The sequence below is a fragment of the Saccopteryx leptura genome, chromosome 3 (assembly GCF_036850995.1).
Source record: "Saccopteryx leptura isolate mSacLep1 chromosome 3, mSacLep1_pri_phased_curated, whole genome shotgun sequence".
Lineage (NCBI taxonomy): Eukaryota > Metazoa > Chordata > Mammalia > Chiroptera > Emballonuridae > Saccopteryx > Saccopteryx leptura.
Window position 1 is genome coordinate 97,514,584 of NC_089505.1, and position 20,875 is coordinate 97,535,458.

The window sequence follows — 20,875 nt, forward strand, 5'->3', positions numbered from 1 at the left end:
AAACTAGAGCCCTAGTTCCCTGTCCCATTAATGGCCATTCAGCACAAAACTAGGAAATACCAGATCTGGAGGAAACATTTAGGAACCACTGAACTACATAAAGCTCAGAAGCTTTCTGCTTTCTTTGCAGCAGAACTTCTCCGAGCCTTAGGATATTCATACACATCAGGAGGATCAGAGAACAGACTCTAGTATGCAGCGGCTTCAGAGTTTATTCCCCAATAGAACTCTTTGCCCTTTAAAGAATAACTTACAGACTAGTGTTCTCCTAGAGTGGGGTTCCCCTGAACACACTTGGGTGCTGTAGTTTCATCTCTCTTCCATCCATCTCCCACTGGTGGTGCCCTGGGACTTCAGGGACCCGCCTGTGGCAGGAGGAAGTGGGACCTGGGTCTCTGAGACAGCAAACTGGGAAAGAAGGGAAATGGGGTGTTCCTTGAGAAAACCAGCCTTTTAAGAAAGTAGAAAACATTGCGGCATTCTGAATATTAACTCAGCAGTAGTAGTTACCTGGCAAGGTAGGTATTCTTGTCCCCATTTTCCAGATACAGAAACTGAGGCTCAGAGTGGTCAGCACCCCTCTAAAAGATGGGTCTGGGGTTCAAACCCAGGTCATTCTGGCTCCAAAGCTTATGGCCTCACCTTGTAGAGTGCCTCCCTGTCTTTGGATCATTGATAAACTGAAGCCAGAATCATTCCTGCTGGCCTTGCAGAGGAGGCAAAGGACGGGCACAGTCGTGCCCACCTGACCCCCTCTCCTGTCTTCATGAAGGCACTGCATTGCGGATGGTCAGCTCTCGGGTCCTGACCCAGCAGTGGAGGAGCAGCGCTGCTGGCTTCGGACGGCCCCAGACCATGTTCGGGGAGGACTCAGCAGCAGGACCTGGCACATTTCAGAACCTAAGTAAGAGCCACTTGGGGCGTGCCCTGGAGCCTGAGGTCCTGAGGCATGGCATCCTTGTGTCCAAGGGCCTGGGGGCCTCGCTCTAGGTCTGGACCCTGGGTCCTTGCAGGGCCAGGGAGGGGCCAGGAAGAGGGGTGCATGGCTCGAGCATGCCACTCTTAGATCCCTAACACAGCGGGACTAAGCGAGCCGCCACGGGCTCCCTGCCCGCGTGCCCACACCATCCCTTCACCTCTCCCCTTTGAAGGCCCGCCGACCCCAGTGGCTGCTCCCTGCCTCCAGCCTCTGAGTCCTCCCAGGCACCAAATGTCTGCAAACCTAATAAATAGGGGGAGAGTGAAGAGCAAAGAGGCAGGCCTGCCTGTTTGGGGTCCAACCATCTGCTTTGTTTAGGGTCCCCAAAAGCTTCCTTTCCGCCTTCACCTGATTTCATCGTGCCTGCAGCGTGGGTCCTAGAAGATCCGTGATTTGACCGTTTTGTGACTTTGCAATTATTCACTGGATGGCTTTCACTCTCTGCGTCCTGAGTGTCTGCACATCTTTCTGTCCCTCTAAAGACAGTCTAACTGCTGCACTAGTCCTAACCCCTTTCTTTGTGCCCTCCTGTGTACAGTGGAGACCTCCTATCTTCTTCTGGGCACAGAGAGGAAGGACATTAGAGGTCCCACCTGGCCACAAGCCCAGATACCCAGATCATAAAGAAATTTTTTAATCTGAGGGACTAGAAAGGTCTCACAGGCACTGATGGGTTAAAAAGGAACAGTGTGTGAGGGGGTAGAGAAGCTCTTTAGAATTAAAGAGTTCTGCCAACCCTTTGGGTCCTTCAAAGCCTCCAGAACTGGAGAATCTGCTCTACCCCGAGCCTCGCTGAGCCTCCAAGCTAGAGAAAATTCCTTTCCTTTCTTCATAGCACAGCTCCTGGTGGGCCACGGCTTCCATCAAAGTCACAGAGCTCTTCTTTCCAATTGTCCTCTGATTCAGACCCAAGTGTCTATGATTTCTAGGCTACTATTCTATCCCAAGCCCTTTCCCTCCCCAAGGGTGAAAATAGCTGATACGTACTGAGAGTTTCCTGGGTGCTAGGCACTGTCCCAATTACCCATGACTCTTGACACTTATCCAAGGTGGTTTCTTTTATTGTCCACATCAAGAGAGGAGAAAACTGAGGCTCAGAGAGGTTAAGTGACTTGCTCAAGATCACACAGCTGATACATGGTAGAGCCAAGACTTGAACCCGCAGTGTCTGGCTCCAGAGCCCAGGAGGTTAACCACCATGCTATTTTCCTCCTGGCTGCCTCAGGCATTCGGCCATTAGTTCTCTCCCATGCTTCCCTGAACACCCAACGATAGACAGAGCTTCTTAGCCCCCTTGGAGCTCATGATGGTCTCCTAGTGGACCAGAGGCTTAGATGACATATTTGTGCACGAAGATTTTTCCATAATTTGTTTTACTCTCTTTTTGTTGTTGTTGTTGTTGTTTGTATTTTTCTGAAGTTGGAAATGGGGAGGCAGTCAGACAGACCCCCGCATGCGCCCAACCGGGATCCACCTGGCACACCCACCGGGGGGCGATGCTCCGCCCATCTGGGGCATTGCTCTGTTGCAACCAGAGCCATTCTAGCACCTGAGGCAGAGGCCACAGAGCCATCCTCAGCGCCCGGGCCAACTTTGCTCCAATGGAGCCTCAGCTGCGGGAGGGGAAGAGAGAGAGAGAAAGGAGAGGGGGAGGGGTGGAGAAGCAGATGGGCACTTCTCCTGTGTGCCCTGGCTGGGAATCAAACCCGGGACTCCTGCATGCCAGGCCGATGCTTTATCACTGAGCCAACTGGCCAGGGCCTGTTTTACTCTTTTATAGTATATTGCCCATCACTCTCCATCTCTTGAAATGATAATCCAAGAATAATCACTCCAATTATACATTTTGAACAAACTATGGGGGTAAATTATTACCCCCATTTTTCAGACGGGAAAACTGAGGCTCAGAGCCCTCTGACAAGTCAGTTCCATGTTCTGGTGCCTCCTAGAGAGCTGGCACAAGCCCCTCCACAATGAGGCACAGACCTGGTGCCTCATGCCCACCTCTCCCCCACCGCCAACTCCCACCCTCAGCCCCTGACCTGCTCCTGTTTCCCTGATGGATCTGTAGCTCAGGATTTTATTGAGCACTTACTACGAGCCAAGCACTAAGCACTATCTGTGTATTATCTCACTGAATCGTTACAACACTGTGAGCTAGATACTGTTATCCCTAATTCACAATCAAAACTTATGAAGGAAGTAACTTTGCCAGAGCCATACAGCTAGTCAGTGTGGGAGCTGGGGCCGGGACCCAGGCATTCTGACTCTTATGGTGGAGCAATGGTGTTAACTTTGCAAGATGAAGGTCCATCCAGGTAGGGATGGAACCCCTGACCTTGCTCTCCCAGCCCACCCATCCCCAGGTTCTGTGAATTTAGCCATCACTCTTTGGGGAGGGGGTGGAAGGTGAGAAAGCGAGAGCCAGGGGAGCCCAGGCCTCACTGGCTTCCCTCCGTTGTAGATGTGGAGGAGAGCCCCGCTGCGCCCTGCAGAGAGACCATGTCCCCAGGCCGTGAGAAGCACACTGCTTCGGAAGGTAAGTGGACAGTCAGCTGGCTCCCTCCTTAATGAATATATGTGACAATGACTAAGCCTTGGGCCCGGAGAGTGTCTTAGCCTAACAGTCCTCAGTCAGTCATTTATTCCTCTAAGCTCCCTGTGCAAGATAAATAGGAATACCCCCAATTTAAAGACAAGAAAACTGAGACTCAGAGAGGTAAGGTGACTTGCCCAAGGTCACATAGCAAGTCAGTAACAGAGCCAGGCCTAGAATCGGGTCTCCCAACTCCTAGCTGAGAGGTCATTCCACTACCTTACTGTGCCAAGAATCTTCTAGCAATGTGCCAGGAAGGAAATCAATGTCCCCACTCAGGGCCAAGGGGGGTTGTTGATATAAAGCCCTCACTACCCCCACGGGGGTCACCAGCCAAGGAAACTTGGAGGCCCGTTTCTTACACATAGAGCCATATACTTCACCCCTCCCATACTGACCGGGTCAGAAAGCCCTGCAGCCTAATGTTCATCTCAGATCCTAGGGGTGCATCTCAGATCCCTGGCCCCCTCTGGACCTCGTTTCCCCAGCTGGGCAACGAGCAGTTGGACAAAGTCCTGTCAGGCAACAGCTGTCATTCTGTGGCTCTGCAGGTCCCCTGCTGAGCCTGGCCACCAGCACCCTTTCTTCCTTGAAGCCCTCTGAGACCCTGTTTGGAACCAGGTACGTGGGGTTTCCATTGGGGTCCACTCTACTGCCACACATTTTGCAGGGGCCATCCCTGGCTTGGAAGGCCAAAGGCAGGCCCAGCCTGACATTTAGACGGAAATGAACAATCCAAACTATGCCAAACCCCCCCCCCCCCAATCCAGAGATGTCACTGTCTTCTAGGTAACCCACTGCAGAGAAACTCTCCTCCCCCACCCCCGTGTGGTTCATCTCCCACAATGTGGTCCCTTTGCAAATGCGACCCCCCGGGAGGGCCAGCATGAGACACCCTGGCCTCTAGGCTGAACAAAAACATGCTATCCAGGCTCTGGCCGGTTGGCTCAGCGGTAGAGCGTCGGCCTGGCGTGCGGGGGACCCGGGCTCGATTCCCGGCCAGGGCACATAGGAGAAGCGCCCATTTGCTTCTCCACCCCTCTCCCCCTCCTTCCTCTCTGTCTCTCTCTTCCCCTCCCGCAGCCAAGGCTCCATTGGAGCAAAGATGGCCCGGGCGCTGGGGATGGCTCCTTGGCCTCTGCCCCAGGCGCTAGAGTGGCTCTGGTCGCGGCAGAGCGACGCCTCGGAGGGGCAGAGCATCGCCCCCTGGTGGGCAGAGTGTAGCCCCTGGTGGGCGTGCCGGGTGGATCCTGGTCGGGCGCATGCGGGAGTTTGTCTGACTGTCTCTCCCCGTTTCCAGCTTCAGAAAAATACAAAAAAAAAAAAAAAACATGCTATCCAAAGAGACTCATAAAAAGAACACTAGCCTGGTCCTTGTCTAGGCTGCTACTAACTCCCTGAGGGACTCAGGGGAAATGCACCCACTGGGCCTCAGTTTCCCCAGCTGGCAAAGGAGGAGATGAGAGAAACCACCTGTCAGGTCTCTTCTGGCCTGACTTGCAGAGGTTGCTGAGTGAGCGCTGGGTGGGAGGGCTGATCAGGGTCACCCCCAGAGTGGCTGTGGCCACTTTTCCCTGGCTCCACCCGCACAGGCTGAACCTCAAAAAGTCCAGGCTGCTGACTCAAGCGGCCAAGGGCTTCCTGAAGAAGCCGCTGACCAGGGCTCCAGAGTCAGTCCCAGGGAGCCAGAGCTTGGACTACATCCCACTGGTGAGTACCCCAGACCCTGCCACGCCACCCAGGGGCCTTCCTGTGAGCCCCCTGCCCTGCTCCATCTCGGGGAAGGGAAGGCCTAGAGCTTCCCGCCCACAGTCAGCAGGGCAGAGGGGGTTGCATGAGTCTGCCCCCTCCCGTCGGGGTCTAGGAGTGTTGCTAGAAGCAGCGCCAGCATCGTGACAACTCTTTGCAATCTGCAACCTTTTTAAAACTTTATGGGAATTTTACATTCTGCTCCACCATCTATGTCTGTTTTTCTAAACATAAAAATAAGCTTTGAAATGATCTCAGGTGAGTAAAATTCACACCCCAGGGACATGCACCGGGTTTAGCAAGTGGCTCTGAGGAACAAGGGAGTGTGGCCCTGCCACATCTGGGGCCAACGGGTCAAAGGGAGCAGAGGATACTAGAAGGAGGGACATGGGTCTGAGCTTCCCCACATAGCTCCGGTCCCTGCACGCCCAAGTGCATGGTGCCTTTCCAACATCAGGGCAACGGAGCACTGTGCCCCTGTGCATTCAACAAGGCCTAGTTGAGCCAGGTGCAGTAGTTGCAGATCTGGACCCTGGGAGACAACCTTGAACTAGATAAGCATAGTCCTGAGCTCATGGCACTAAGTGTCTAGTGGGGGCACAGACAAGAGCCAGGCTGTTCTGCTCCAAGATGTTGTAACAGGAGAGGTCGGGTGTGCTGGGGCACTGAGGCGGCTGGAGCCTCCCCCCCCCCCAACCCCCGCCCCAGCTTGCGGTCAGGGGGAATGAAGCATGGCTTCCTAAAGACTGGGATGGTTAAGCGGAGACCTGAAGGGTGAGGCGTGCTGGCCGACAGCCTAGAGAGCGGAGAGAGGGAGCGGGAGCTAGAGACTGCAGTTCTTACTCTAAGGAAAAATTGAAGCCACTGAACTGATGGTCTCCAAAGATCTATGCCCCACCAAGGCCCCTCAGGCTGTAGGAAAGATGGAGGGGGAGGAAAGTAGAAGCAGGGACAACACGAGGAGGCTGAGGGTGGAATGCAGGGACGTTAGAGAGCAGACCTGCTGGGACTTGGAAACTCACTGGCGTGGAGGGTGGAAGAGGGAGGTGAGCGGCCCAGAGCCTGCCTGATGGCAGAGGGTGGTCCCAGCGGCCGAGGAGCCCCACCTGCCCGGAATGAGAGGCAGGCTGGGAGTGAAGGTGCTCCGCTGGGCTTGGAGAGTGGTCAGTCTGAAGTGCCCGTCGGATAAAGGACGGATGGGCTCAGCCAGGCTGGGCGGCCCGCAGACCCCCCAGGAAGGAGGGGAGAGCCGGGGGAGATGAATGGTGGCCCATGAGGACCCAGACCTTTGTGCAGTCCGGGGCTCCACGGGCTAAAACGTTTGCGGCTCCACAGGCCCACTGAGGGGCTCCCCCCACACAGGTGTCTCTGCAGCTGGCCTCCGGAGCCTTCCTGTTTAACCAAGCCTTCTGTGAGGCCATCCACATCCCTATGGACAAGCTGAAGTGGACCTCGCCCTTCGCCTGCCACCGAGTGTCCCTCACAGCCCGCCAGGCCGAGTCTAAGACGCCCAGTCCCCAGCCCGGCACCAGCCCCTCACTGCGGCACCTGCCCGGTGACACCTTCTCGGAGGAACCTGTGGCAGAGGACAAGCTGGGCGACGAGCTCGCGGCTAGGGTAGAACACACAGGGAAGCTGTGGGCCACGGTGGTGGCGCTGGCGTGGCTGGAGCACAGCTCGGCGTCCTACTTCGTGGAGTGGGAGCTGGTGGCCGCCAAGGCCAGCTTGTGGCTGGAGCAGCAGGAGGTGCCCGAGGGCCGCTCGCTGGGCGCGCTCACGGCCACCGCCCTGCAGCTGTTCGTGCTGCTGCGGCACTGGGATGAGAGCCTGGAGTTCAACATGCTCTGCTATAACCCCAACTACGTGTAGGGGGAAGGAAGCTGGCTGCGCAGGGAGGAGGGGACGGGCCAGTTCCGACCTGGCAGGGGGAGCACTTGAAGCTGTAGCCAATATATCAGTTGCTAGGAAGAGCTCCGGACTGGCAGTCAGGAGGCCTGAATTCAATCCCAACTTTGCTAGCTGTGCAACTTAAGGCCAGAGAGACCATGGCCCTGGTCTGGACCTCAGTTTCCCAACCTGTAAGACCAGTGGGTGAGGGGAGAGAGTTGGACTAAGGTATCTAGAAGGTTCACAGGGTCCTTCTGCCTGGAAATGGGGGGATGCTGTGGAGTTTACTGCCCCTGGGGGTAGAGACGGAATACAACTTAAACCTGGGCTCCCTCTGGGGGAGGGTCACGTGGGCAATGCCCCCCTCCAATAAGAGGGTGGATGAGCCAATCCCCAAACTGCGAGTAACCAGACCTGCATGCTTTGCAGCTAGGCACGTGGTACAACCACTTCTGCCTGTTGCATTGTGGGATAGGCACTTGTCTCCATGGTGACAGCCCAAGACCCCTAAATCCCGCTTACAAACTGAGGAGAGAACCACCCTTCCCAACCCTTTACAAAAGTGTCACCCAGGGCCTTTTCTTGTGGCTTGGAAGCCCTTCATATATTTTAGTATTGGTTTGCAGATTATTTGTGACTTCCTAGCTAAGAGGAGGTGACCAGGACAAGGGAGAGCCACCCTGCAAGCTGAGGTGTTAGAATTAAGCGGCCGTCTGTGCAAAAATAGTCCCAAAAGAATAGATGTAGTCAAGGAAGTCAGTGGAGAAATCAGACGACATCTTGAATAATTTACACATTTTCAGGAGTTGCATAATGCAAACTCTATCGACTTGTGCTGAGGGGCTAGGGAGGCACCCTATGTCAGCTGCATTCTGGGACAGTGGGGTGCTGCCTAGTCAGGTCACACTGTGTGGGAGAGGGGCCTTCTTTGCAACAGAGAAGTATGCTTGGCTGCAGTGCGTTTGGGGCAGCAACGTCAGGAGATGTGATTTATTCAATGAAATGAAAGACTCTTGGAAGAAGCTTCAGGAAGAGAGGCCCTGGGGACTTCCCTCTCTCAGGCCCACCTCATGATGCTGTGTGGTGACATCTAGGTTGCAGACGCAGATTCCCTCCTGGCTGCTGCCCAGTAACCTGTGCCCCACACACTCCCCTGGAGGTAGGTCTGGACCTCACCAAGGCAGCCCACTGGCTTGGGATCCTATGCTGAACCTGCACAGCCCGCAACCGTGCCCCTCTCCAGGCCTTAATTTCGTCTCATTCAGTGGTCCCATCAGGCCCCACGGCCCTGGCACTAACTTCCCCCTTCCAAGAAATCTGGAGGGCCCCATAGATCAAACTGGCCCGTGGAGGACCTGTGGACCCCAGCACAAGTCTCAGCCTGGAAGACTCAAGAAATGCCCAGTCTTCAGCAGGAGTTTAGGAAGAAAAGGGGCCTGCAGCACAGCCTCCGGGTCTGGAGGAAAGGCAGCCCCCACGGGATGTGTACGCTGCCCCCGTGAGGACCCCCCTGCAGAGCCCTCCCTGACCTCCTCCTGAGCTATGACATCACCTCAGGGCCTCCCTCTGTACCAGTCCTTCTGAGGGTCTCACAGAAAGGGGGACCCACCCCCAAGGGAGGGGACGGGGCTGGAGACTTAATATAAAATCCCTTCAGCTGCTTGGCTGACTGTTTCTGTTGTCACCCTCTGAGCAGGAGCCCGCCAGGCAGTCACCAACAGAGTGGCCACCAACACCCCAGATGGGACAGGATACCAGTGGGGGTGTTGGCTCAAAGTCAGTATCATCAGCAGGGATAAGGTCTCTAGGCTCTCTTGCTCAAGGCCTTGAGCAGGTGTGAGGACAGCCTTGTCATCTCCCTACACACACACACTTGCCAAGTAACACTTCTGCAGCTGTGCAGCCAGCAGCGCTGGGGCTCTGGCTCTGGAGTAAGGAGGGAGGGGCATGGCATAACCTTTATGGTCCACCATTAATGGAAAGATTGTCAGGCTGACAGTTAAAACACCTCCAACTTGTTTAAGCAAATGGCATCCCCTCTCTGGGTGTCCTGGAGCTGGGGGTTTCCCCCCACTATGACTTTCCCAGATTCTGTGTCTCTGAGCTGTTTTCATATTAGTGACCATGGATTTGCTCTAATTATCTGGGGACCTTGAACAAGTCACATGTGCTTTCTGGGCCTCTTTCTTCTTCTAACACAACCAGATTGGACTGGGCTGTCCAGCCTCCCAATTAACTTGATTCTAGGTCTCCAGGCTCAGTATGGACAATGACAAGAGGGAATGGGGGGAGGGGGGAACAGAGTGAGGATCAAGGAGGCCCAGCATCTGCCCCTTGTGGAACAAGACATCTGGAAGTAGTATCCAAGAAGCCCAACAAGGCTGTGGGCACACCACCCCGCTTCTGCAAGAAACAGCTCAGACCCTGACCCAGTAGCAGCGGCTGGAACTCTGGACAACTTTGATGCACAAGCAAATTGTTGACCTCCGCACTCCCTGGCTGGCCTTGCCCAACACCCAAAGGTGCAGAGGAACAAATCTTCCTTGATTTCAAGTGACCCAAGGATGTCTGAACAAGAGACATTTTTTAAAAACAAAAAGCTTCAGAGGCATTGCAATGGCAAACAGTCTCAGGAATGTGCCCCCAGGATTGCCAAACAGAGGACGGAAGGGACCAGCTTTAAAGAAAAGATAAGCATCTTGGGTAATTGGTGCCCACATTCAAACTAAAATGGTTCCAAAGGTTCTCAAGTAGATGAACCATTCATTGCTCCTGTGACTGAGATTAATTTGGCTTAATCTGGATTCTTTGTTAAACCAGGCCTTACTTTCCAATCATGCACAGGGGACTTCACACCTTGCTGGCCAATGACACAGGAGAGTACAAATGCCTAAGGATGCTGTCCAACAAAGCTGGCCTTCAGTGGGGAAAAACAGTGATCAGAGAGCTAGGGGGCTTAAGAATTGATCCAAACTCCACCACCAGGGTGCTGTGTGACTTTCGGCAAGTTGCTTGCTTTCTCTGGGCCCCGGTTCATCTTTCATAGACTGAGGTTACACTAGATCAGCATTTCCAACACTGTTCCTTGATTGATATGTGAACTAGCAATTCATAAGAAAATGCCTTGCAGGCAAGTATGTTGGGGAAAACAGGTTTCTTTAGGTCAGGATGACCTGGTCCCAATTATATGTAATTGTCTGTCTCTAATGAGGTGACTCAGAAGGTTGCTCTTCCCAGGTTATTCAGTCTAGAAAATGCAGGTCTAGACCTCCCTTAGGGTTCTTCAGGCCATGACATTCAAAAAGCTTCTGTTGAGAGCCTACTGTGTGCCAGGCACACCAGGGTAGCCTGGTGACCTTCTCAGGTGGCGTTCGATCCTTGTGCAGCCTGACGAGGAGCATTTGAGGAACGTCTGCTCCACGAACTATTGTACTTCCACATCCCCTGGCATTCCACCGGCCAGATCACCAACGTGTGGTCTCGCCACCTGTGCGTGTGGCCTCAGACCAGCACTGTTGAGGCGCCATTCACACTAAAGGCCGGCCCCCGAGCTCCCTGACAGCGATGGGGTGAGTAAGGCTGACCACAGCAGTGCGCGGTACTGTGCAGCCAGAGTGACGGCAGTGTGGCACCGGGGCGGGAGCTTCTGCTGGGGGCCTGTTAGTCCAGGTGGAGCAGGGGCGTCCCTACAACAAATCCTTCAAGGGCCCAACTTCCCACAGCACACAAAGGCGGCGTCCTCTCTCTGAGGGCCCTCTGCTGAGGAGGCCAGCTCCAGATCCGAGGAGAACGGGGCCCACACGTCGTCAGACCGACACCGGGCTTGGGAAGCAGCAGCACTGGTTTGGGCGGCACCTGTGTCTTCCCGGCTGCCCCTGCCTGTGGACAGAGGGAATGATGTCTGCTGTCCTCCACTGCTGTGACTGGTGAACGGGATAGTGGTTCCAGACCAGCTGCTGGTGGGTTTTCACCTGTTCCTCGGCTGTTGAGAAAGCAAGGGTCCCTCCTCTTTCCAGCCGGTTCCCTGGGGACAGCTGTCAGAAAAGGCTTCTGGAAGTTTCTTCTCAATCCTGACTTGCCCCTGTTGGTCCCTACCCTTACTTGAAGGCAGTGTCTTCCTCTCTTGGCTACCGTTCCCCTTCTCTTCCTTGGCAGGGACTCCCATTGAGAGGAAAGGGGGAGAGGGGTCACCCCAATCTGTGTGTGGCCCACCCCTGGCAACGGGCCGTCCTGCACCCCATCCTGGCCGGAAGCCGTGGACACTCCAGCGCCTGCCATTGCCAGGTCCAAATGCTGCCTCTCACGATTTGCATTTGGGAGCGTCTCCGAGTGATCCCCAGACACAAGTGCATTCCACATCCTTAGTGCACTGGGAAGGGGGCGAGAGGGGCACTGCTACCCCGGGAATGAGCTGTGTGTTCATTGCCTGGCGTATGGGAGATCTTTCCCCACTCCCCACCCTAGCAGGGACTAGAGAAATCAACAAAAAGGGAATGGGTGCGGTCGTGAGCCGTGCACGCTCCACGGGGCCGCTGTTAAAACAACCTGGACAGGGTGTGGGCAGCATTTTGCAGCTGGAGAATCTGATGAGCAGAGACCTGTCCTCAGATCAGGAGCTCAGCGGCAACCCTGGCCCCTGTGATGGGGCCCCCTGAGCCCCCATGCTTGCCCAGCCCCCAGCCTGGTGACCTTAGTCTCTCAACAGCACTGTCTCCCAAGTTACCTGACAGAGTGGAATTTCTCCTGTTCATGCTGCAAACCTCCTTGGCCACAAGCCAGTGGTCTTGAGCTTACGGCCGCTTCCCAAAGCAAAGCGCCTTGTCTCAATGTGGTCGACTGTGGTGACACACGCCGTGTAGTTTCACTCTTTGCCCAGGTGGCTTTGGCTCAAGTGGCATGGCTGGTGCTTGCCCCCCTTGGAGCCTCAAGTGCCTACAATGCGCTGCCCCGTCCCCTCACCTGCTCCCCCCGTAACGTCCCCATGGTGCCTGTGACACTTCTTGTTCTTGGAATACACATCGCCTTTTTGCCTGGTAGCCAGTTAGGTAGACATCATGGAAGTCCTGGACATCCACCGTCTAATGTCCACCAATAATTAGCAAACCATGCCCCCAGGGGGATGTGTGTGTATCCTCAAAGGAATAACTTATTTGTAAATGGTGGCTACTGTTCTTTTATAGGCTTTTAGCTCATAAAATCTGTTGAACCTGATGATATGACAAAATTATATTTGTGTCTGCTCTTTTGTTCTCGAAGCTAGTAGCTGTCATTCCAACTAGTGGTCCAATGACCTGCTTGCTGCGGTGTGGTCACTTCTGACTTGGTTTGGGATTCCCCAGGGCGACCGGCTATCCCAGTTCACCTGGGGCTGAGGCAGGTAGGGACTTTCCAGTGTCAAAACTAGGGCAAGCCAGGGAGAAATTGGGACAAGTTGGTTCCAGTAGTTCCCCCAGAAGCAGAGCCTGAGATAAGGCTTCAGTGCAAATTGTGGATTTGTGTGACCCCAGGAAACGCTCACAGGCGAGTGAGGAAGTAGAATAGGGACAGGAATGACAACAGTAAAGCGGGTCACTACATGGGTGTGGACCTTCATCCCACTGGGAACTCTGGGAAGCGATGGGGGTGCACCAGCTCTACTCAGTCACTGGGTGAGGGTCACCCCAGCGCCATTCATTCCCTGGCACTTCCGGCCTGCCACAAGCACCGGCCGAGCTGACCTCTGCAGTTAAAGAAAGCCGCCAGGCAGACATGCACGTACTGGCAGGTGTCCAGTCCGTGGGCACAGTGGAGAAATGAGCGGAGGGGACGCGGCGAGGCCCTGAGAGCACCTGCTGCAATGTCTTTGCAGAGCTGCTTTGCACATTGCCAAATTTTATCAGAAGCCATTAGTGATCGCAAAACAGATTTGTGTGAAAATCATCACCAGTCACCACTTTGTCTTGGAACCACCACGCACTGATCCCAAAATCACACACAAGGCTCATTTGGAAATCCTTTAGCAGCTTACCTTGTTTCTGCAAAATCAATCATCGCTTTGCACCCTTCAGGGAGAACAGTTGACTAAAATAGGAATTCCTCACAGGCCAAAACCATTGCCGCAATGTGTTACCAACCCCTTACAGGAATCATTCAGGGAGCCAACAGGCTGCGGCTGAAAAGGTCACAGTGAAATATTGTTCACAGCCCTGGCCAGTTGGCTCAGTGGTACAGCATTGGCCCAGTGTGTGGATGTCTCAGGTTCGATTCCCAGTTAGGACACACAGGAGAAGCACTCATCTGCTCCACTCCTCTCCCTCTTGCTTCTCTCTCTCTCTTCCCTTCTTAAAGCCTTGGCTCAATTGGACAGAGTTGGCCCCAAGTGCTGAAGATGGCTCCATGACCTCTGCCTCAGGCGCTAAGAAGAGCTCCATTCCTGAGCAATGGAACAACCCCCAGATAGGCAGAGTATCGCCCCCCTAGTGAGCTTGCCGGGTGTATCCCAGTCGGGGCGCATGCAGGAGTCTGTCTCTGCCTCCCCTTCTCTCACTGAATAAAAAAAAAAAAAGAAAGAAAGAAAGACCACAGGCATGGCCCTCCTGGATGATCTTTGCTGGGTAATGGGCTTCCACTGAGATAGACAAGCCCTTTCTCTGACCCCCACCACAGTTCTAGGTTGTTGGGAAACATGAAGTCCCTTTAAGCACCTCCCTGACTTCTGTGAGCCAGGCACACCTCCACCTTTGTAAGATTCTTCCCATCGGATGACAAGGGTCTCCTAGCCCCCTCACACTATGAAAAACTTGCTCAGAAACTCAGAGCCCTTGGGTTCTTTCTGCGAACTCTCTAGGAGAGAAGAGGTGGGCCCAGTGGTTTGGGTCTCAGGGTCTCCTGGACCCTCTGTCCTGTGGTTGCCAGTCCCCTCCTAGCCACTGCAGGCCCCCAGGAAACCTGGGCTCCTTTGGTTCAGTGAACCTCTATCCTGGCCAGAAATGGGGAGACGTGTGAAGCTGAGCCCGGCCCAGCTCCGCAGCTCTCCCGCGTCTATAAACAGTTGTCCTCATCCCCGTCTGAGCACCTCCGGAAATCTCCCAACCATGACTGCCTGACCACCCGCCCAAAGTCCAGCCACCCCAGATCCAGGGTTGGAGGAAGAAAGGGACACGTCCTCCATGATATAATGAGGCATAGAGTTGGTCCGAAGGTGGTGGGTTATTGTTAAGCTGATTAACATAATGAGGCATAGCTAATCTTCTGGGAAGTGTCCTCTCCTAAACTAGGGGTGGAGTGGGCCGGATACTCAGGATGGTGTCACTCCAGCTCCTAAGCCTCGATATCTGGTGGAGAGTTGTCTATGATGGCTCCCTTAGCCACCCCAAGCAGAACTAACTACCCCTACACTACTCATAAGCTCCAAAATCCTCCAGGCTGCATATACGGATCTTCCCCAGGCATTAACCCCATTCCTGTCTATCCTTCCATCCTGGCTTCAACATCTGGGGCTTCCCTAGAACCAAAAACCAGGGGCTGTTTGCACAAATGCCCTCAGAGCCTGCAGTGCTGTTCTGATATTTTCCAGCAGATGGAGCTGTGGGTATGCTTGCCTTCCAGGCAGAGGACCTGCTAAGACATTTGGGGAAAGAGCAGCAGGAATGAAGGGAGGTTTTAGAAGCTATTCCTGTCCCCTGTCAACAGTCTTTTTTCCCTGCTAAAAGTGGGTGATTCATGATGGCTAGTTAGCCCACCAAAAGGCGGTGCTGGGCATGTATTCACCTGTGTGTCCAGACACCAGGCTAGCTCATCTGGGACTGGAAAGGAGAAGGTGACTACTACTTGGCCCTTTCCTGCTCTGCCCACCCCTCCTCTCCATCGTATTAGTGCCCCCTCCTTCTCTAAACTTTGTGCAAGCCCACTTCTTCCAGGAAGACTTCCCCGGCCTCCTCTCAGCAGCAGCTTCTTACTGGGGCCCCCAATCATATGTGGAGCTCTCTCCCAGGGCAGAGATCCTATCACCTCCATCAGAGCAGGGGTTCCCAAAGAGGGCTCTGTCTCCTCCATCCCACTGTGCTAGGTAGCTGCTCCATTAACACCTGTTTTAGGACTCTGTCCACAGAGAGTGATCAGTTTGGGGACAGCCCTCTTCCCCACTCCCCCAAGGGGAAGGTCTCAGGTGCTCCCCAAAGTCTCGTGAGCTTTGCACACTGGGAAAGGGAAAGATGGTATTTAATCAGGCAAAAGATCAAAGGTTCAGGCAACAGATTTTTGGGCAAGGAAAACATGAAGGTAGCAGGTGAGACCTGTAAGAGATTGAAGCTACCGGACCCCCACGTCTGTACACCTTTGCTCCCCTCTGCGCGCCCTCTCCATCTGCACTGTCACCCAAGAGGTAGCCCTCATCACTGCTCACCTGAACAATACTTCAACCCTGCCCTGTTCTCCCTGCCTCCAACTTGGCCCCTTTGAGTCCAACCTGCGCAATGAAGCCAGAGGAAGCGTCTGAAACACCTTCTGTGGCTCCCCACTGCCTGTGGAGGGAAAGTTCAAGCCCTCACCCTGACACTCAAGACCCTTCGCCATCTTGCTCACATTGCTTCTGGTCTCATTTCTTCACTTCCTACATGTCACAGCTAAGGTTCATTCATTTAAGAACTGTGCATTGTGCTTCCTACTAAATGCTGGGCCCTGTTCTAGACTGGGAAGGAAGGAAGGAAGGAAGGAAGGAAGGAAGGAAGGAAGGAAGGAAGGAAGGAAGGAAGGAAGGAAGGGAGGGAGGGAGGGAGGGAGGGAGGGAGGGAGGGAGGGAGGGAGGGAGGGAGGGAGGGAGGGTAGAAGGAAAGAGAGAGAGAGAAAGAGAGAAAGAGAAAGAGAAAGAAGGAAGGAAGGAAGGAGGGAAGGAAGGAAGGAAGGAAGGAAGGAAGGAAGGAAGGAAGGAAGGAAGGAAGGAAGGAAGGAAGGGAGGGAGGGAGGGAGGGAGGGAGGGAGGGTAGAAGGAAAGAGAGAGAGAGAAAGAGAGAAAGAGAAAGAGAAAGAAGGAAGGAAGGAAGGAGGGAAGGAAGGAAGGAAGGAAGGAAGGAAGGAAGGAAGGAAGGAAGGAAGGAAGGAAGGAAAGAAAGAAAGAAAGAAAGAAAGAAAGAAAGAAAGAAAGAAAGAAAGAAAGAAAGAAAGAAAGAAAGAAAGAAAGGCCTGTGCCTATCTTAGCTTGCTAGGGCTGCCACATAACAAGGTACCGCAGACCAGGAGCTTAAACAGAAACGTACTATCTCACAGCTGTGGAGGTTGAAAGTCCAAGATTAGGAAGTGGGCAGGGTCAGTTCCTTCTGAGGGCTGTGAGGGCGGGTCTGTGCCAGGCCACTCACCCAGCATCAGGTGGTCCCTTGGCTTATGACAGCGTAACTGAAATCTTCACATGGCATTTTCCCAATATCTTTGTCTTCAAATTTCATCTTTTTGTAAGGATACCAATCATTGATTATAAGGACACCAGATCAGGTTAAAATGACCTCATTTTAATTTGATTATCTCTATAAAGATCTTATTTACCAAAATGGTCACATTCTGAGGTATTAAGAGTTAACCCTCAACAAATGAATTTGGCAGGAGACTCAAACCTATAACACTGCACTCATGGGGCTGATGTTCCAGTAGAAAGAAATAGACGAGAAACACAAAATCAAGCACATATATAATATATTAGGACAGGAGGTGATACGGCAGAAAATTGAAGCAATGTCACAGGGAAAGGGGGTACCAGGATGAGAGGATGCTATTTATCCCAGTAGGGAAGACCACCCGACAAAGTGATATGGGAACAAAGACTGGATTCTGACTGTTCCCCAAGCAAGCCATTCATGTCTTTGCTATGTTTTCTCTGCCCATGATGGATGTTTACCAAGCACAAACTTCTTCAGAGTTTAGTGTGGAGCCCACCTCCTCCAGGAAGCCTTCCCTGACCTGCAGCCCAGGGCAGGGCAGACTGGACCTCTCCCACAGCCCTTTGTGCTCTCGATAATGGCTGTTAGGAGCACTTTCGGTGGTATTTAAAGGCTATATGGCCATCAAATCAAACCAACCTGAGAGCAGAGACTGGCCCTCAGCAGTGCTTGGAACATCTGGATACTCAGTAAATGTATGCCAAAGTGCAAGGTTAGAGGGTGACCCAATCATTCTATCTTTAGTGCAAATAAGCAGAAGTGACAATTTAGGGAGTCCTAAATATCAGACATGATTCTAAGATCTTTCCATTGATTCACCTCACTTGTTCCTCACAACTCTATGAAGTATTATTTCAGTGTTACAGACGAGGAAACTGAAGGTCAGAGGTATTGAGTAATCTGTTCAAGGTCCCCCAGCCAGAAACTGGTGGCCAGGTCTCTTAACTTCAAGACATTCATTCATTTGTTCGTTCATTCATTCATTCCATCTGTGAATTCACCTGACATCTACTGGGTATGGGCACCCAGGCCAGGCAACTGGACCAAGTAAACAGAGGGTAGAGAAGGAGAGGGCAGGGGAGGGCAGGAGGGCAGGGGAGAGGAGGGGAGAGGAGGGAGAGGAGGAGAAGGCAGAAAGAATTTGTTCTTGAGCTTTCCATTTCCTTCCCTGTTAGAGAAAGAACAGCGTTGCCATGCTCAGCTGTGGGACAGCTGGTTCACTGTCCCCCTACGCACTAAGTCTCCTCCTCACCACACCATCCCCAGAAGGAAAATACAGCCCAACTCTTTGTGTCCTTCCCCAGGAAGACAGCCAGGGGCTAAAGACAGAAGAATCTGTGACAAATCCTCCTGCCGGCCCCTGTTCATCACATGCCGCTCCATGGGGCCCACAGGTGTTTGCATTTTCTCCGCTGTCTTCCCCAGTACCAACCTGCTCAGACTCCCACCCTGCGGAGGAAAAGCAGCAGTGGCCCTGGCCTGGGGAGCCAGGTCCCAGCTGCTGGTGCTGCGGACAGCCTCAAGATGTCAGGGCTGGAAAGGGTGCTTAGAAACCTCCAAATGTCCACCCCGCCCCTATGTGACAGATAGGGATACTAGGCCCAGGGAGGCATAGGGCCTGGACCAAAGTCACACAGGTCCCAAAATCCGCCCTCATTGAGTCCGAAGATCCCATGTTAGAGCTACTCGAAGGTAATGTCTTCAGAAAGGTCCCTATGGACATACACGCGTGTGGGTGAGGGTTAGGGCAGGGGACTTCAGAGGGGCAGTACCCACAAGCTAGAATCAGGCGTCCCCAAACTACGGCCCGCGGGCCAGAATGCGGCCCCCTGAGGCCATTTATCCAGCCCCCACTGCACTTCTAGAAGGGGCACCTCTTTCATTGGTGGTCAGTGAGAGGACCACTGTATTTGGCAGCCCTCCAATGGTCTGAGGGACAGTGAACTGGCCCCCTGTGTAAAAAGTTTGGAGACCCCCTAGATACTTAGTCTGCCGGCAGCTGGGTCCTAGGGCAGCAGAGTGCACTAGGAGCAAGAGCCGGAAGGAAGACTGGGGCAACCGGAAACAAGCTCACTGCCCTCCCCTTTTTGTAGTGAAACCAAGATTCCCCGATGCTGAGATGGGAAGACAGGGCAGGGGAGACCTCCACACCTCCCTCCCAACACTCGTTCAGTAGACGGGTCATCGCAGGTGCACAGACTGTGTGCTGTCTGGCAAGACCTTTCCCCTCTCCGGGCCTCTTCTTTCCCCACGTGCTAAATGGGGGTGGGGGCCTGGATAACGGCCAAGGTTCCCTCCAGCTCTGAGGCTAGAAAGTTTAACAACTTGATTCCAGAACATTCCAGGGTGAATTCAGATTGCTCCCACCCCACCATCCGCCCCATGAGGGGTGCTAGCTCTCCCAGAGACAGGGGCTTTCCCTTGGGCCCCAGGCCCCAGCATTGGGACGGCAGACTCCAGCACGGCCGCGTGTGATCCAGGATGGGTAAATGAGCTCGGGACCCATGAATGCGCAGAGCAGCGCCGACAGCGAGCCTGGAGCCGCCAGCAACCACCGACCAGGCAGATGGGCAGGATTCAGTTCCAGAAAGCTCCCAGGCCACCACAACAATGTCCCCTGGGGCCAGAGGCCTGATGAAATTACAGCCACCATCAATCAGAGGTTTGGCCCCGGGTAGTGGAAAAAGTGTGAGTTTCTGGGTTGGCCTCACCATCCAGCGCCTGCCTGTCACTAGCTGGGTGAGTCACTTCACCTCTCTGAACCCCGGGTTTGCCCATCTGGAAAATCACCATGCCTACCTCAGAGGTGCTCACAGTTAGCAATGCACTTGGCCCAGGCAGCTCAGAAGAGGGATCCAAAAAGGCCCCTGCACCGCCCAGCTGTCAATCAGTCTTTATTGTGGGGTGGGAGGGGCAGGGCAGAATTCCTTGGGTTTTATTAAGCTGTGATTCCCAGTTGAGGGAGAACTTTCAGGGCAACACCAACAAGGCCTGGGAGTTGGCAGACACTGGTACACACAGTACCAGTAATAAAATTAGATGAACTTGGGGAAGTTAATCCCTCTGGAAACCAAGACTGCTGCCCAGGATGGGGCTGTGCTAGTGCCCCGCGGGGAGTGGGCAGTGCCCCTGACCTGGCAGTGGGCAGAGCCCTCTTGGCAGGACCCCTCTCCCAACGAACTCTCCAGCCTCCCTCCCCCTGTTTTTGCCCAGCTGTATTGTATTGGACAGCTGTCCCTCCAAATCTGCTTCTCTCTCCCAATGTTCCCCACCCCTGCCCTTGTATTCTCTCTCCAGGGGCACCTAGCCGAGGTCTCTGTCGGTCTCCTTGCTCCTCTCTCCATTCAGACCAGCACCTTTCTTTGCCTCCCTTGCCTCCCTGCCTCTAAACCCAGCGAATCCACATCTGTCCTAACCCTATATCCTGCCAATTAAACCGCTCCCTCTGGCTCCAGCGGCTGCTGGGCTGCTGCTGACTTCGGGAGAGCAGGCGAGCACCTTTACGCCGCTGGGGAGAGGTGACAGGCCCCTCCCAGGGCCAGGCGGTTCCGTCTGTCTGCCTACAGCCCTCGAGATGCGCTCGAGGCCCCAGCGTGGTGGGTCCAAACCTTAGTCCCGCCCGTTTTGCGCTTGGAGTCCCTCACCTGCTCAAAGACCCTCACCTTGGTCCCCCTGCACTGACCTCTCCGTCGGGTAGCCCCGCCTCTAACCGAGATTCCAAATTGCGCTCCAGGCATCACTCCTCCAGCTCAGGTTCCCCTCTGTTCCGAGACACCTCCCCTCCCCCAGGCTTCTTAGCACTGCCCCTCGCAATGGGGGACTCACTCCGCCTCCAAGACTCCAAACTAAGCTCTTGATACGCCTTTCCAGCACTTAGCTTGGCGACCCCCATCCCACGCTCCCTGCAGCCCCACCTCGACAACTGTGCGCTCCCAGCACCCTCTGCGCCTCCACCGCACACTCCCCCCACCCCATGCCTCCACTGTCAGGCCGCATGCACTCGTTCCTCTTCGGTCTCTCCCCACCCCCCACCCCACCCCCAGACTAAAGCGGCGCAGTGGGAACCAGGAGTGGGTATTTAAGAGCAATTAGCTGGCGCACAGTTGGCAGTGATACCTTAATAAATAATAGTCTGAAACGGATGTAAATAAATATTAGAGCGCATTGTGTGGGCAAGAGTGGCAGCAGGGGCCAAGCTAGTTGTAGATGCCAGGAGACTGGCAGGTGCTGGCAGCCACCGGGAGATTCCCCACACCC

At 54.2% G+C, this 20,875-nt stretch overlaps 1 protein-coding gene across 1 annotated transcript in view; it reads left to right on the forward strand.

The window, feature by feature from the left end:
• VWA5B1 (von Willebrand factor A domain containing 5B1) overlaps positions 1-12,436 on the forward strand; it is a 46,609-nt gene extending 34,173 nt beyond the window's left edge. The window contains exons 18-22 of the mRNA XM_066375278.1: positions 773-886; positions 3,444-3,518; positions 4,127-4,196; positions 5,168-5,285; positions 6,687-12,436. Coding sequence (XP_066231375.1) covers positions 773-886; positions 3,444-3,518; positions 4,127-4,196; positions 5,168-5,285; positions 6,687-7,193 — 884 coding nt within the window. The 3' untranslated portion in view covers positions 7,194-12,436. The remainder of the gene's footprint in view (positions 1-772; positions 887-3,443; positions 3,519-4,126; positions 4,197-5,167; positions 5,286-6,686) is intronic.
• The last annotated feature ends 8,439 nt before the right edge of the window (positions 12,437-20,875 follow it).